We start from the raw sequence: 16,663 nt of genomic DNA on the forward strand, positions 1-16,663 counted from the left end.
TCCTTCCGTCCTGTAAAATCCTGGTGTCACGCGTCCGTTTGGACGGTGTGAAAATATTTCAGGCTGTCAGTGAGTTTGTTAAACAGCGAGGAAGCCCTTCAGACTCCACAGAAGTCCTCTCAGACAAACATCACACGAGTCTTTGTAAGCCTTGACAGTCTGCCACTCTACACCAGCAAAGAAGGCAAATTTCAGCAGGCTGAAGGAATGATGGAGACGTAAACAAAGGGAAAGCAGTCTCGAGTATGAGGGAGTAACTAGGAAAATTATTGGAAATGAATTTTGTGTGTGAGAAAACACACACACTGACTTAAAAAATAGTGGGAGAGACAAAGAGAATAAAAATAAGAGTGAGAATAATTAGGAGAGTTCTGTGAGATAAACAGCCCGAGGCTTTTTGGCTTGCTTCTGTCAGACACCGAGCCCTACACGGGCCAAGCCCAGTGACCTGCAGCGAGAGAGAAACATAGAGCCGGGGGCTGGAGGGGCGGGCGAAGGTAGAGAAAGGAAGCCAAGCTGGCGGTGATGCAAAGCTGGCAGATGTGTCAAACATAACATCTGGTGCCTGCAGCCCCGAGAGAGACGCCGTATTGTCCACAGATACGCCCGCAGCTCCGCCGTGCCGCCCGGGGTCGAGTCACATTCCTGCCTACGAACGATAAGTACCCAGGGAGACGGCGTGACCCGATCAAACGGCACATCGGGAGAGCGCGGCTCCCTACCGCAACCAAAATCCAGCCTTCAGGCGCTGCCGTTCCAAACAAACGCCGCGGCTTTCAAGGGGCAATCAACAGAAACGCCTCTCAGCTTGATGCAGCGTCCTGGGGGCAAGCTTCAGAGACCCTCACATTCACCAGCTGGACATTTACTTTTGAAGGAAGCGTGAGAAGAGGAAATAAACAGACGGGGACTCTGTGGGTTTTATGTAGCAGCAGGTTCCAGGTGACTCAGTCTCAGGTTTTTATAATGTGTGTGTGTATCTCTAAGGTATTAATACTGAGTCACTGTTCTCACACCACGCACTCCATTAGTCATTGATGAGGACACAGAGACTTCAGTGTGGAAGGAGGAAGCATGTTCAAAAACTCATTTCTTATCTCACCCTGACACCGCTCTCTTTACTCCTTTGTTCCGTAGTCGAAGCACAGAAACGTGGCCTCAGAAGTGAATCTGACTTTGTGTGAATGTATCTGTATTTGTTGGTTTTGTCAGTGTGTGTTTGCTCGTGTCGAGTGTGGGACACAAACGCTTCTCAGAACAGATGCTCTGCGCCCTTTCGCTGGGTCCGCGAGTAGTTGAACAACCTCCGAGGTGCACCAGGCGTTTTACTGTAACATCTTGTTGGGTTCGTTTCCTTTACGGGAATCTTCTGCCCCCTTTGTGAAGAGAAAATATTCAGTGACTCACTTCCTGTTTGGTTTATATTTCAGGAATTCCAGCCAAGATCTTTTCACGGGCCTAATCTAGCTGTTGCATCCATCGCGTATCTATTCTTTGGACACAGAGTTGACAGCATCTGTCTTACCCTGCTTTTCTCTTCGTCTCACTACCGATTTCCTTTGTGTTCCAGTAATGGATGTCAAAATATGAACAGCCCATATCCAATTTGTCATCTTTGCCGGGTGTCTGTCTCTTTCTCTTGTCACAATTGACTTTCTATATTTTAACTCTTTTCCTATTTCAAGTTTCACAGTCTATTTTTCAGCCGAGCTATAATCTACCTCATCTTCTCTTTTCCGTCACTTCTTCTTCCCGCAGCCTCGTTGGAACGTACAGCCTGCTGACACTGAGCCATTCTGTGTCAGTTCAAAGTGTTTTTATCAATCGCCCGTCTCTGTCTCTGTAGCATTCCAGGTTCGGCAGTGTGCGCCTTTGACATGGAGCAGCTGGCTGCTGTGTTTGATGGAAGGTTTAAGGAGCAGAAATCACCAGAGTCTATTTGGACGCCTGTTCCAGATGAAGTCATCCCAAAACCAAGGTGCAGATGGCGGTAATCAATTTGTGCACCTGTGTTCGAGTTGTTATCAAAGAATGATCAGGGGAATAAAGCTGCGTTGTAAAGTTTTGTTTTGAAGTCAGAGTTGGCCGTAAGACTCTTTGGAAAATGTGTTTTGCAGGTTGTCGTTCGTGGGTAGAGTTTCATCCCCAAAGGGCATATAGACAATGCAAAGTAACATGAGTGAATTTTACTCCTGGGTCTTTCAGTCAGGATCACTTTGGGAAAAATGGAGGATTGTTATTCCATCTGCAGCGAATTATATATATGGCAGTGTGGTTTTCTGCTGAGCTTCTTCCTCTCACACACACTGAAAGCCTATAATGGGGAGACAGCAAAAACCCCAAGCATAGACCAGAGCAGGCTTAGCATTAAAGGGGGAATAGCTGGGATTTCAATGTCTGGGTCTCAAAGTGGCTTGCAGAGAACTGGAGGCGGGAGGGGGCGGTGTAAATTGTGCAGCCTTTATAAGATTTCCCAGTTTTAATGTAGGATGTCTACTTTATACTAAAAAATGCATCGAGGAGACTATTGTTGTGATTTTGTGCTATATAAATTAAATTAAATTGAATTGAATCAACCAAACAGATGGAAGGGTCCCAGCTGAACCCTCAGCTGATGTGTCCTGTGAACCAAAGCTACGGTTGTGCTTTTTATATGATTAAATAAGTAGGAAAGACAAAAGTCTGTTGATACACACTGAAGCAGAAAAATCCCTTATCACAAGGATAAAGCTTGTTGCCCTCCAATCTACGTCTTGTGCTCGTGCATATCTGTCACTTTATTTCTACTTTATATGTCAGGTCCTTTTAACTGAATCAGATCAGTACGGTTTGAAAAAAAAAAAGGATATCTGTCTGAGTGTGAGACACTCAGACTGTTTAGACTGCTTAATCATATAATACTATCTTTGTGCTTAACATGCTTAATCTTATTTTCCCCAGACCCGGTGGTTGTGCCGTTCAAGGATCCAAGTTTAATTCCTCCAACTCCTTCCCCGATGAGATGTTAAATTTTGTGAAGACCCATCCTCTGATGGATGAAGCAGTCCCATCACTTGGACAACGACCCTGGATAGTGAGAACCATGGTCAGGTGAGACGGTCCGAGCATGACTACTATATTATTCACTCAAACTGCATGAATATCTCTTTGCAACATAATGGTGAGACATTTGATTTATTATATCTGTCCAGTTGGAAATATGTCCATACATATAGAATATATATGGACATATTTCATTTTTCCCGTGTTCAGCTGTAACAGCTAAAACAAATTAAATCTGTCATGCTCACAATTGTTTGTTTTGTAACCAAAGTTGAAAATGAATGAAACTGGGGGTGCACATTAATTACGCTTTAACAGTTCAAGTCGCAACAGTTAATTAGAGGAGATGCGGTGTGTATGAGATCTGAAACGGCCTGTAACCCTGTATATTTACATGAACTCCTCCCTTTGCTGAACAGCAACCAACATAAGTTGGTTGTTGAAGCCTGTGGTAGCAGGCAAGCAGCTGTGGCCCATCAAGTCCCACATAAATACTGGTGCCTGCCCCCCGCCTCCAACTGTCTACCGTACGGAGTCCCACAGCCACCAGGGGATTATGGGGACCGGGTGCACGAGGAATATTAAACACCCGGCACAACATGGCTTCTATTCTCATCTACTTACTCACACACACAGAACTCTGTGTGGATCAGCAGCACTCTGCTATTGTCCTAGGACAAACCCATTTACTTGAGTAATATTATTAATGTCGGAAACGTCTGGCGTAATTAGTTTATTATGCAAATTTGATGAGCGGCTTCTTCTCTAAGGAATTCATATCATTTTCCAGTGACTCGAGTGAAAATGGCATATCACGATTTAAATTCACACCAGGCCGTATTTTACATCTAAACCAATAATTTGTAATGCACTTAAATCATAAACTCACCTCCAGAAGCTACTTTGTGGAAGTGAGTCCCAAATGAGCTGCACAGCGCCGTGGCATTAACGCAGCGCTCTGTTTCCCCTGCGGTTCAGGTACCAGCTGAATAAGATTGTGGTGGATACCGAGGCCGGGCCCTACAGAAACCGCACCGTGCTCTTCCTCGGCTCAAGCAGAGGGACCATCCTCAAGTTTCTCATCATGCCCAACCAGGACAATACCGTTACCAATAGCAACATCTTCCTGGAAGAACTGGAGGGCTTCAACCCCGATAAGTAAGCGAGTACAACAAAGCATGATCTGATTAAGAATTACATACGTGTTTTTGGATGTAGATGTGAATAATGTGTGATGGAGACTGCTGGCAGCTTTCTTTCATTAAAAATGAGCCGTTTTCACACATGAACTCGTCGGGCGTCGGGGGATTTAGGTGAGGACAACGTCTGAAGCTGTCCTTTTCCACATGGAGCACACTTCAGACATGTCCTCACTGGAAATACTCCATTTGGTTCAGGCGGCGTCTTTGCTTTTCCCACACGAGTGCAAATAAGTGCAAATCGACATCACATGGACTGCATCGGACTCTTTCATGCACTTCCACTGAGTGATGCATGGTAAAGTTCAGGGCTCCAGTGCATGTGTGAAGACAGTTTATATCGCATCCGTGCATGATGCATAGTACGTGACATGTTAATCAGGAAGCTTTAAAGTTGCTGTTTTCCTTATGTGACTAACTACCCGCAGGCAGGCTTGGTATTTGTTATATAGACACGAAAGTGAAGAAATTCTTTATTATTCCTTTAAGGCACAAACCTGGGTAGTGAGAGAGCTTGGCGTGGAACAGCTCGCAAATAGATGACGCAGGTCGAGGGAAGGAAGGGGTTAAGTGACATCTAGCTTTGATGTATACGCAGCGCGGGGAGCCGGGGAGGTGATGTGGCTCTTACTAAAAGAGGCGCTGCAAGGGGAGACAAAAGCACTTGTCTCGGAAACACGTCGAATCATACAGAAAAGCTCACCTACTCGTTGTGCGATGTACGTAATTGTGGCAGATGTGAGGAGATGAAAAGGCCTGCAAAGAATAGGAATTATGCAAACAGAAAAGAAAAGCGGTTAATGTTCATTATCGAGAAATCTCAACATGTTCTAACGAGCCTGAGAAGAGCAGCATTAGTGAGAAAACATGAGTAATGAAACGATGATAAAATCACACTATCTTTAATCTTGACCAAAGTTCCAGATTGTCAGGAAAATTGACCCCTTATCTTCAGACTGCAGCTGAATCACGTTTAATATCTGGATCTTGGCAGAAGATCGGAGTAGATTGGGCTTCTTGATCCGTTCTAATTAGCATTTTGCACGAGGCGCGCAGCTTTGAGGCTCCTCTGAATGCCCATCATTACGTAATGAACACAGGGTACAATAGCCTTTCAGTCTTCTTTTTGTTCTTTGTTGAGATGGTGGATGACTCCGGGCTGGAAGGGGGGGTTGCCTCACAGATGCACGCAGCTTTGGCTGGTGATTATCATTTACCGAGGCTAATTAGAGTCATTAAAAAAACAAAGTACATGTTTCTAAACACGAGCTTTCTGTTTTAGCTAATTGTGCTCACTGATATATGCCATTTTTTTCCCCTGTGGAAACAAAGTATTATTCCTTCAACCAACAGATTGGCAACACAATCCCATCTCCTCACACGGTTTCACTTGTTATTCATGTATCTACCACTCTCTTTTCTTTTTCCATCTGCCCCCAAACACCAATTTCTGTCAGATGTGACAAAGTGGGGGACAGAGATGATGGCAAGTGAAATGAGAGGGTCCTGTGAATAAGCTTATGTGGACTGGAGTAATTTGGTCCGCGCGGTGAGGTGAGCTTTCCGGGCTTTCACAGCAGGGATCCAGCTAATCAGGAGATGGAGCACTATCACATCATTTTTTTCTGCAGACCGCAGACTCACCTTATATCCACAGACAAAACAGGTCACACAGAAACAGGGCAGCTAACATAGTTCTCACTTAAGAAGTCATCACAGAAAAAAAAACACTGACCTGTGATAGGTCGGCTTCCACAGTGAACCAAGCAATCACCTAAAATCACCGAATGTCTTTCATTTTCTCTTTACCAGACTCTTTTTTTTTTTTTGCCTTATTCCTACATTTGTTAGCTACGTGATCTTTTCTTCACCTTCACTGCCCCCCCCCTCCCCTCTCCCTTTTGTGATATTGGCTGTGAAGAATTGACTCACAGCTTGGCCTTAGCAGAATGATAGATTCTTCTTAATGACTGTGGGCCCGCTGCAATGCTATTACCATAAACCATCCAGATACAACTCATGCATGAGTGCACATGTGCATAAAAAGGTATAAATCAGCTGCGTGAAGGCAGGTCGGTGCCAGCTATCGCAGCTCTAAGTGCCAATTAGATGAGATTCAGCTCCTGGTGCTGGATTTGATGGCCAGCCGACCCCTCGAACTTCTATAATCAGCGCCGTGGATTTTTGGGTTGATACTGTAACATCTACACGCATGGTCTCTCTAATCAATTACTTTTTTATTATGGCTTTTATTTATAAAGCTGTTTATGTTTGGCTGTGTTTCATATTTGGTCATTAGGGAGTTTTTTTTCCAGCTTTAAAGCTAAGAGTGGGGTCATAGGTTTAATGTGCTGCCTCGGTCTGGTAATTGAAATTGTGTAATTCTAAAAAATATTTTTTTTATGTGTATTTGCATCTGTGTGTGTGCTCGTTGCAGGTGTGCTGAGGACTCTCTGCAGGCCAGGCAGCTGTTGTCCCTGACTCTAGACCGGATGAGCCACACTCTGCTCCTCGCCTTCCCGTCCTGTGTGGTCAGAGTACCAGTGGCACGATGCCAGCTTTATTCCCGATGCATGAAGTAAGCCTCCGACAAAAAACCGTTCACAAAATAGCAAAGAAGGGCAGCGGGGCAAAGATGAGATGTTAGGTGACCCTCGAGGAACCATCTGGCCTTCACAAGTGTCCTTCTTCCAGCTGCAGCTGTAGCAGACCCGTCTTTGCTGCAATAATAACACAATATTACAACTTATAACATCTGCCGCTTTGCCCTTGAGCGAGATGGCAATCTGTTAAATGCAGCACAGTAAAAACAAGTCAAACTTTAATAAAATAGGTGAATAAGTTGGCATAAAATCAAGTGGAAGCTTTTAATGTAATAAATTCAATTAAAATAGCGGTGTATTATTTTTGTTTTACTCTGTCGTGTGCAGCATAATTTTACTTTCCAGTAATAATAATTGCTGATAATGCAATACATGATATTTTAACTTGATAGCAGAGTAGTAATGATGTGAACGAGTCCTGCAGTTGAGCAGAAACGGAGCAGAAAAGCGAACCTTACGCAGCAAACACTTCCGAAACCCAACGACCAAATACTTCCACAAATCCCAAAAGGCCAGCTCCAAAAAGTCCAGATTGAAATGTCCTTGCAGTGACCAACTTGAGTGAGCAACACCCTCAACCTCTTGGCAACCAACCGAGATCACAAGGTGATGGGAGGCAAAAGTGCAGATCAAAAGTGTGTGTCTTCGCAGTAAGGAACTCGACTCAGCTCTCAGCAAACTGCTTGTATTCTGGTTTTATTAAAAGCAAAGTCGCCCGTGTCATATATCAGCATCCTGCAGCAACTACCTTTGTGAATTTCTGCTTCACATCTGTGAGGTTTTGGGTCGACTCTGAATGTTAGTTAATGCAAAGTTCTGTGTTTGCAGACATCAACAGATTTGAGATTTGCACTGATTTATCGCAGTTGATTGCGATGCATGTAATTGCCAACTTGACTCCACTGTATTGCAAACTGATAGCAGACTGAGTTAGCGTCTTATAGCCACACAAATGCGCTTTGAACACAAAAACTCACTGCGAGCGGTTGCAGACCTGGTCCCCATCTTTGAAGCAAAGAGGAAAAAGGAAAAGAGAAGTGCCAGATACGGTAGCTGCGGTCACACAGCAGTCATCACCTCAGCTAATGTGAGTTAGCGACTGCTCTTGGTGCTGTTTGGAGCATTTTAAATGCTTGCTTTGCTGTTAATTGTGCTCACAGATCATCTAAAAAAAAAAATCTGTGCTCAGTCTGGCTTTCAATGAGTAAAATGAAAGCTTAATTTTTGTTCTGTTTCAGCACTATTTAGTAGTTGTGAATCCATACAGTGTACAGATGATCCTTGTAAAGCAAGCTCGTTACTCTTTAGCTAGTAACTTAGCACCCAACCCTCCTGATCACTCTGTTCATCACTACATTTTAGATTATGGGAAAGAACAGTGAAGAAGCTGGATTTCTGGAAGCCTGGCTGTGCTGCAATTAAACATAAAGATTTATTCAAAGCAAGGCTGTTTCACCTGCACACACCCACACAGTCTGCACACTGGAGAGAATCACACTTCAGTCTAGTTGCCCGTGGCTGTGGCCCTTCAGAGTCCACTGACACAGTAACACAGACTGGTACACACTCTGATACATGAGGCGTGCAGTTGTGTTCACTGAACCAGGTGAGTCGTACAAGCGTGTAATGCACATTAAGAAAGCACTCGCATGCTTTCTGAGGTGTGTATGGCGTGTGCACTTTTATTTTCGATGTGTGTATGAGAGTTAATTTTCTGTGTGCAAATAGGTTAAATATTTCTTAGTCATGCTTCGCTGGCTTCAAGTCTATTTTTTTTAACCTTTGAAGAATATTTTTGAGCACTTTGAATTTGGTTCAGTGCGATGACAGTTGATGTGCAGATTCCTTTCCACCTGACTTTAATCCTGTTTGATATGCTTGCATTTTTAAATAAAATCTTCAGTATTTCATAGTAACAGCTCGGCTTTATGCTGTGTGCCGAGCGTACAGCTGGATCTTTTGATGTCGTTTAACTCTGGCTCATTAAGCTCTGGTGCAGAATATCATTAAAGGTGCATGCAGAGTCTTCCCCTGCTGGTCATTAGAAAGAAGACAGTCTTAAGGTTTAAAAGACATTTTATGCTTGCTTCATTTTGCAGACTCTAAACCTACGCCCATCTTTTACACCATCTGTCCTTAACTTTTGCACCTTTGCTGTTACTGTGCTGGTAGTTTGGTAAAAAGAAAGACTGCCAGCTGGTTTGGTGCTGCAGATATAGTTGTACCTATAATATTTGTCTAAATACACCTTAGTAAGTTTCCCCTTGAAGACGCCTTTAGTCGCCGTCAGCTTCTGCCATGATTCTGGCTGATATTTGACGATTTTTCTTGGCAGAATTGGTAAAGTTCTCTAAATCAGATGGTTTCCTGGCACAGACCCGGCTTCTAAGAGCCGTCCTCTAATTTCATTAGCTTTGGGAAAGGCCATTCCAGAAGCTTAATGTTAGCCTGCTTTATCCACTCCCCAACCAGCTCTGATGTGTTTTTGGGATCAATGTCCAGTTGGAACACCTGACTGTGTTTCAGTCATCTAGCTGCTGATAGGAGGTAGTCCAATCCTCCCTCTGAGATCTTCACTAAATTCTTTGGACTTTCCCATGGTTCTGAGTTTTGGTCAGTCCAACGAGTGCTGTCAAACAAATTCTCTTAACGCTGCAAAGAGAAACTATCACCTCTAGTCAAAAACGTAATTGGCCTAGGCCTTGTCAAGTTAAAAGATAATGTTGAGCCATCGGCCATAACGTTGAGCTTGTGTGAATTAGAGACATCTGAAAGCAATTCAGACTTTTTTTAAAATAAAAAAGCCATTAAAGATATATGCTGTGCAATCATTCCACCAAAAAAGCAAAAAATTACCAGACATATATATATTTAGATATCTCTAAATATGTGGTTTAGATGAATACTCTTATGTTTAGTGCTATTGACACCAGTTTTGTTTAAAACTTGCAGTCTTTGGGACACATTTTTGGCAGTCTGTGGCGTTTGTGGTTTTGTCAGCATTACATTATCAGTGGAGCTGTGAACAGGGGAGATTTGTTGCTGCACTCAAGGACATGCCATTTTATTTTTAGAGATGGAGTAAGCAATTTTTCAGAAAGTTTGACATTTGAACTTAACAGCCAAATAAACACACTCCTCCCTTCACTGCTCCAAATTCATGGGCGTGCATTGCTAGGCCAATGACATTTAGCAACTGAGTTAGCTGACCCAAGGAGAAATGTTCCAGACTTTGAATGTTGACTTCTTTTTGTCATAGCTAAAACACACAAACACGCCGTTCAAAGTGCAAGAGAGGAAAAAGCACCAAGTTAGTTGTTTAGATTTTTAGAAGGTTTTCACAGGGGAACCATTAAAGGTGCCTCTTGTTCCCCACCGTAACCAAAGCCAGCAACTAATGTGACCTCCTGCCAACCACTACAAAACGTCCCGGTGAGCTGGAGCTGGTCAGCAGCTTTATAGTGAAAAAATATTTGAAAGTCACATTTTTACTACATATGCTTTGTAAACAGTTCCTGCAAGCTTGCCTCACATCTGGCTCTTGTGCTGGCTTTCTCTACGTTCGCCTAATTACGGACAAGACCGAAAACATGCCCACAAATGAACCAAAGCATGTGCACAAACACTTTTTCCTCTCTGTGGTTATTCATCGGCTGTTTTCTTGTCTGGAAATGTGCAGGGATTCACAGTGATGTCCTGCACACGCAGTCTGTGCACATGGAATAATTTCCCCTGCAGCTGGTTGGCTGGAGTAGTAACATGTGGGCCGGTCCAAGCCACTTTGTTTTGTTCCCATTGAGAGAGCCAGGACTTTTTTTCTGTGAACACACAGAATGAATTTGAAGTGTACCGGAATATTTTGGCTGACTTTACCTTGAAGAGAATTAGTAAAAATATGAAGTGAGTGATAGTGTTAACATATCTAATTTATGACTCATGTTTTCTAAAGTCAAATTTAGATGAAAAACCTCAGGCAGTGCTGATGCTGAGAATCCGTTTTGGTGAAGGTTGCTGTTGAAAAGCTCAGATCTCTGCTGAGACTCCCACAGTCTCCTAAGAAGTCTTAAATTAAGGTCCCTTTGCACAGCATTTAGCTCCATGATCAGAACCTTTACGAAAGACTTATTTTGACCGTTTATCAAACTGTCACCAAGTTAAACATCAAGAATTCAGTTTCAGTCTTTCAGGAAGTGTTTTTTAAGCGCCCGCCCCTCCTCACAGCTCTGTTATTAGCTTGCCCTCTATTGATTTTTCTCAAAAATGACAAAATATTCACTGCACTGAACAGCATCAAACATGTTTTGCAGGCTGTAAAACTTGAAGGTCAGTGACTTTCAAGGAGATGGAAATCCATCTAAAAAATTCACACCATCACTCCTAATTATCAGTATTTGCTTTATAGTGGATTCAGTTAAGGAAAAAGTAATCAGGAGATATTTTATGACAAGGAGTTTTTAGTTGGTCTAGTATGGTCTAATCCAACGGTCCCCAATCCCCGGGCCTCGGACCGGTACCGGTCCGTGAGTCGTTTGGTACCGGGTTATCGTTTTGATCGTTAACTCTGTGTTCCTGGGTCTTTTCACGTGTGTTACGAATAAATCTTCCTTTTTTCGGTACCAGTACTAGTTTTATTTTGTTGTATTTATCCACGACACCTTAAAGGCCGGTCTGTGAAAATATTGTCGGGCATAAACCGGTCCGTGGCGCAAAAAAGGTTGGGGACCGCTGGTCTAATCCATGAGCACACCACCAGAAAGATAAGCAGGGTGATGGCTAATGAAAGTCAGTTAACTGCAGCTATAGTCACAATCTGCAAATCTAGCAGCCAGGCATCCTTAACGCTTCCCCCAAATAGACAGCGTTTGATGACCTCCCCTGTACCCTTTTCCAAAGGTAGCTGCATACTCAGAGACCAACATCACTAACTTGCGATGCACACCCAGTTATTTTGCTTAATGACAGACCTGAAATATGACAGAAACTACTTGGATCAGAAGAGAGAAACATGGGTTACTCTGAGTAAGAGTTAAATTTGTAACCATGAAATATCCAAACACACAGATTTCTTTTTATTGAATGTATTCCTTCTAACAGCGTGCTGTATTACAGACTCCTCTTTGCTCCCCTCTAGTTTCTCTGACAGTGGACTGTTAGCTACGTTACCTGTGCAGGTGTTTCAGTTTGCATCATTGTTAAAATCATGTCATCTGTGGCTGTTTTTCTGAGCTAACATAAACATTCACAGCTAATATGAATAAAACTGTAACGCATTACCTCACCAGTGTGATTTCCCGGGAGCCACATTGAATAGATTGTTATCAGCTGCTTCATGACATCATCAGTCTCTGTGTTTAGTTGCTGTTTTGACCCAGAGACCGATTTAAGGCGGCAGCTGCACACTGTGCACGTACGGGGACCAAAGTAGAACTGGGAACCTTTTCAGGGTCCAGGCAGTCAAATAATTTGTTTCCTCTCCTCTGCAGGAACTGCATCGCCTCCAGGGACCCTTACTGTGGCTGGACCAGAGGAAGCACCTGCTCTTTCCTCAGACCTGGAACCAGGTACGGCATCCTTCTTTCGTTTTTTCGTGTATTTACAACACCACATCATACACTGCTCACTCTTATATTTAAAACAAATTCTTTGACACACTGTTTCAAAAATTCTTTCTTTATGTCGCTCTGAAGCTCTGTGTGTGCTTTTCCTGCAGTTTTTCTCTGATCTGCTGCTTTGATCCAACTTGTTTTCCTTTGAATTTCTTTGAACTTTTATCACTTCTCAAGGTTACTTTTCTGACAGCAGACCACCCATGGAGACCATGCGTTTTTTTCTTAAGTGTGGAAGTGGCTGGGTTTTATTTGCAATGATTTATATTTATAAGTGACATCTGTGCCCTCGGAGTAACCTCTCCACGTACGTGACAGCGTCACATTTATTGCGGCGCTCGTAAAACGTGTACGTGTTTAGCTAGATTCGATGTTTTTGCATGTTTCTCTGTTTTCTGCGTAACACACGCACACAGAGCGTTGTCTACATGAATGTGTGTGTGTGTGTGAAGTGCAGCGGCCTCTCTTGACAGCTCACCTCCAGTTGTGGCTGTTTCCTTCCAGAGAAATCAGATTTCTCTTTAGTCAAGCTGCTTATTGAATTAGGCTTTCAAACACAGGTGTAGTGCCAGCCGAACAGGCAACACAGGCCTTAAAGACCACCCCGGGCTGCCTGCTTATACTGTTATAGGCCTCTATGTTGGTCTTGATTTGATTTAACAAGGGCGGTCGACTCGGCAATCGATTCTGCATTGAGTTACCGTGGATTTCCTCTTTGTGGAATAATGCAACCTCTCTTTCCAAACCGGTGCGAGAGGAGAGCTCAGCGGCTCGTGTTGTTAGATGCAGTTTCTGCGGGAGAGCTGTTTTGTAGTTTAAATAAAGGTAGAGCCATCAGGATTTGCTTCTGCCAACAAGAATTTTGTGACACTTCAATATTTTGTTTTCCCGTAAGCCACCAATTTAGTCTTTTTTCAGTTGTACCGACCAACATTTTCAAAATACATCAAGTGTCCACTCGTGATTACCACCGACCAGTTTTTATACGTCTGTCTTAATTATTTGCACAATGAAGCGTCAATAAAAGCAAAGCAGCGTAATAACAACAAAATGAAAAGCGGATAGTGCAGGTGAAATTAAAAAAGCCCATAGGAGGTTAGAAAAGAAATCACGTTCAAAATTAATTAATCGACATTGTTTCTAAAAAAAAAAAGGAAAATATTTGGTAACAAAACACTTACAGAAACAGTGTGTGTCGGGGGGGTGGGGGCATTTGTAACTGGCACATTCAGGATATCAAAGCATGGTTATTAAATAATAAAAAATTAGGGGAAGTTAACCCATAATCTTTATGTGGTACAGTAAAAACGTGTGCAGGGATTTACTGAAACACACATACACATAAATCCAACTATAGTCGATGTTTGGTGTGAGCAGCTTTATCCTGTCTAAGCAGCTCCGTGAGGATCTTCAGGAATCGTTCTCCAGGCTTCTTGAAGGACATTCAAAGCTCTTCTTTGGATGTTTCTGCCTTTGGTTCTGGTCTCTGGCTGGATGGGGAGGCCAATCTGTGGGCTTCCACTGTGGGTTCTAATCCAGCCATGATTTCACTGCAGTGTCAGTGTGTTTGCGATCATACCTCAGTCTTTCTTCCTGTTTCACTTTACTAATGTCTGATGAGGCTTCGGTGAACAGTAGACGATCAGCTGGAAGTCTAGATCATCTCTCAGGTCCTGTGTCAGGTCTTTGCTGGATCCCCCCCCCCTCTTTAAGGACATGACTTTCAAATTCTGTCCACACATGCCGAGATATGCCAGCAGCTCTTTGGGAATTATCCCTGTCAAACTGTGTGATCTTAGGCATTTTTGTAGATTCAACAAAAAAAAACTGGAACAAATTGATTCTTTGCTAAGTCGTCTCTTATGTGAGGACAAAACACTGGATCAGTCCTTGAGCTCGGTGCCTTTTCTCTGCTTGAATGATTCAAAGGTCAAAAAAGATCCTCAGGAACAAGGACTGGACTGAAAATAAGTGAAAAAGCAACCGAAAGAACTTCATAATATCTGAAGAACTACTGCTCAATACAACTTTATGAAGAACAGCAGCTTCTTGAATCAAAATATCCAGAAATGATGGTTAGAACTACTTCCACTAACCCTTACTGGGAAGCTGTGCTGTAACAGGGTCCACACTGTGGTCTTTATTACTTTCTCTTTAGTTACTGTATGAAGTCTTTAAACAATGATCCAAAGTACCCATGAGAATATACAAGAAAAGAAACACTGAAAATGAAAAAGCAACAGTAAGAAGTGGGCACGCACACAGAGCCACAGACACGTCTAATGTATACAAAGTGAACAACCCGCCGATTGGGAGACGCAGCCAACTGAGCACATAACATTACTCTTTATTAGGATGGCACCGCTGCAGGTTCACAGCACACTTGGACTCATTTGTCACAGTTTTTTTAGGCTTTAAAAGCAAAAATGTTTGCTGCTGCTTGACCCTTTAGCTAATTACACAATGCTGACTTCTCAAGCCAAGTTCAGCTTTCATGCACAGTCAGTGCTCTGACATGTCAGATGTAGCTGCAGTGCCATGAAACAGCGTATGTGAGAGTGATTGCTACAAACGTGCACATCTTTGTGGTAACGTACAGAAGGCGTGCATCCAATCAACTGAGCCCCTGCTAAATGCTCACTTATACTTATATGAGGCTCAGCTGATCACATTAGGTCACGCATTGGTGTTGGATTGTAAGAATATGGCATTGATGTTAATAAGTTGTTAATAAGTTTAACATCTGGGGAAAATATTGTTATTTATTCTCTTGCACCAGCTTCCTTTGATCTGAGGCCAGGAAACTGTTTAAGCACACAACCTTAAGGATCACTCTGGGCAGTCCCACCATGCAGACTGTTAAGCTAATGGCATGCTGGCTAAAGCTTCATATTTACTGTTGTAAGAGAGCGTTATTGATCTTCTCACTCATCTCTAAGCAGGACCGACAAACTTTAAAGGGGATCTGTTATTCTCATTTCAAGCTTTATATTCATTCTTGGACTCTGCTAGAGCAGCTTTTCATGAGTCGCACTGTGAAATGATCAGTATTTGTCTCGGGTGGGGACTGGGAGCAGCTCATCCCTAACTGCCCCTCATAAACAGAAGGTTTTTGAGTGCAGGTTGTCAGCCAGAGCTGTTTGCCTGAGATGGTCCTATTGGAAATATTCTCTCTCTTTAATACAAACAGAGCCAAGAGCAGAAAAATATTTGAAGCAGTCTGAGCTTCGACTCGTGAGGATTGCGCGCACATATGCTGATCTCATCATTTAAAACTGGTTAATGGTTAATATGAGCACAGTTTAGACATAATAAGCCCATTTAAATATAACTGCTGAGAAAAGTAGCTGTTGCCAGTGTGAACATATTTCAAGCCGCAAAAAAAAAAATCAGTGGTTTTTGGCATTTTTACTTTACAGTAAAATTAAATAAATTAAATAGTGAGTTATTTAATAGGAACTGTGCAGTTTAACATAGCTCCACTACAGAGCGTGAAGCTGATGAGTGTATAGCTGATGCTAAAACAGACAAAACTTTACAGTATTCATTACTGCAAACTTCCAGATTTTCTTGTAAGTTGCAAAAATGACAGCAGCAGCCCGTTACTATCATTAGTTCTCATTTCTTTAGTTGAATCTACAAAAATGTCAAAGATCACACAGTTTAACAGACAGAGAATCATATTTTTGCACCAAAAAGGGCTGAAACTTGATGCACATTTTAGCACAGTGTGCAGTGTGTCCTTAAAAAATTGAAGTAAGTGGAGACGTGGAGGACAAACGGCCTAAAAAACTACCTGCGGGAAATGAATAGCATCTGAAAATCGTGTCCATAAGAAACAAGACCTGACACAGGACCTGATAGATAATCCATGTACTGTTCACTGAAGCCTCATCAGAAATGGTCACAGTGGAAGGCAAATGGGAAAAAATGACTGATGGATTCAGATTTTTTTAACAGAGAAGAGGAAAAAAAAATGCAAAAACGTCCAAAGATCTATAAGTATCCTTAAAAAAGCCTGGAGAATTATCCCTGAAGATCCTCACAGAGATGACAGAGAGCTGCTCAGAGAGCTCAGACTGAATAAAGGTGATCATAACTAAAATTTTCCATTTCTATTTTTGCTATAAATACTGTATTTCTCATAATTTTTTCATGTTTCGAAAAATTGCCGCACCTATTTTTTATTTTCCTGTGAAATATAAAGAAATGC

General features: G+C 42.5%; 1 protein-coding gene across 3 annotated transcripts in view; it reads left to right on the top strand.

Annotated features, from left to right (window-relative positions):
• The window catches only part of sema6bb (sema domain, transmembrane domain (TM), and cytoplasmic domain, (semaphorin) 6Bb), a 132,479-nt gene that overhangs the window by 86,257 nt on the left and 29,559 nt on the right, over positions 1–16,663 (top strand). For all 3 annotated transcript variants that reach the window (XM_005932475.3, XM_042217189.1, XM_042217198.1), the window contains exons 11-15: positions 1,847–1,978; positions 2,941–3,090; positions 4,021–4,200; positions 6,679–6,819; positions 12,328–12,405. In XM_005932475.3, coding sequence (XP_005932537.1) covers positions 1,847–1,978; positions 2,941–3,090; positions 4,021–4,200; positions 6,679–6,819; positions 12,328–12,405 — 681 coding nt within the window. The remainder of the gene's footprint in view (positions 1–1,846; positions 1,979–2,940; positions 3,091–4,020; positions 4,201–6,678; positions 6,820–12,327; positions 12,406–16,663) is intronic.

The sequence above is a fragment of the Haplochromis burtoni genome, unplaced genomic scaffold, assembly GCF_018398535.1.
Source record: "Haplochromis burtoni strain Fernald_Lab_line unplaced genomic scaffold, NCSU_Asbu1 Contig_13, whole genome shotgun sequence".
Classification (NCBI taxonomy): domain Eukaryota; kingdom Metazoa; phylum Chordata; class Actinopteri; order Cichliformes; family Cichlidae; genus Haplochromis; species Haplochromis burtoni.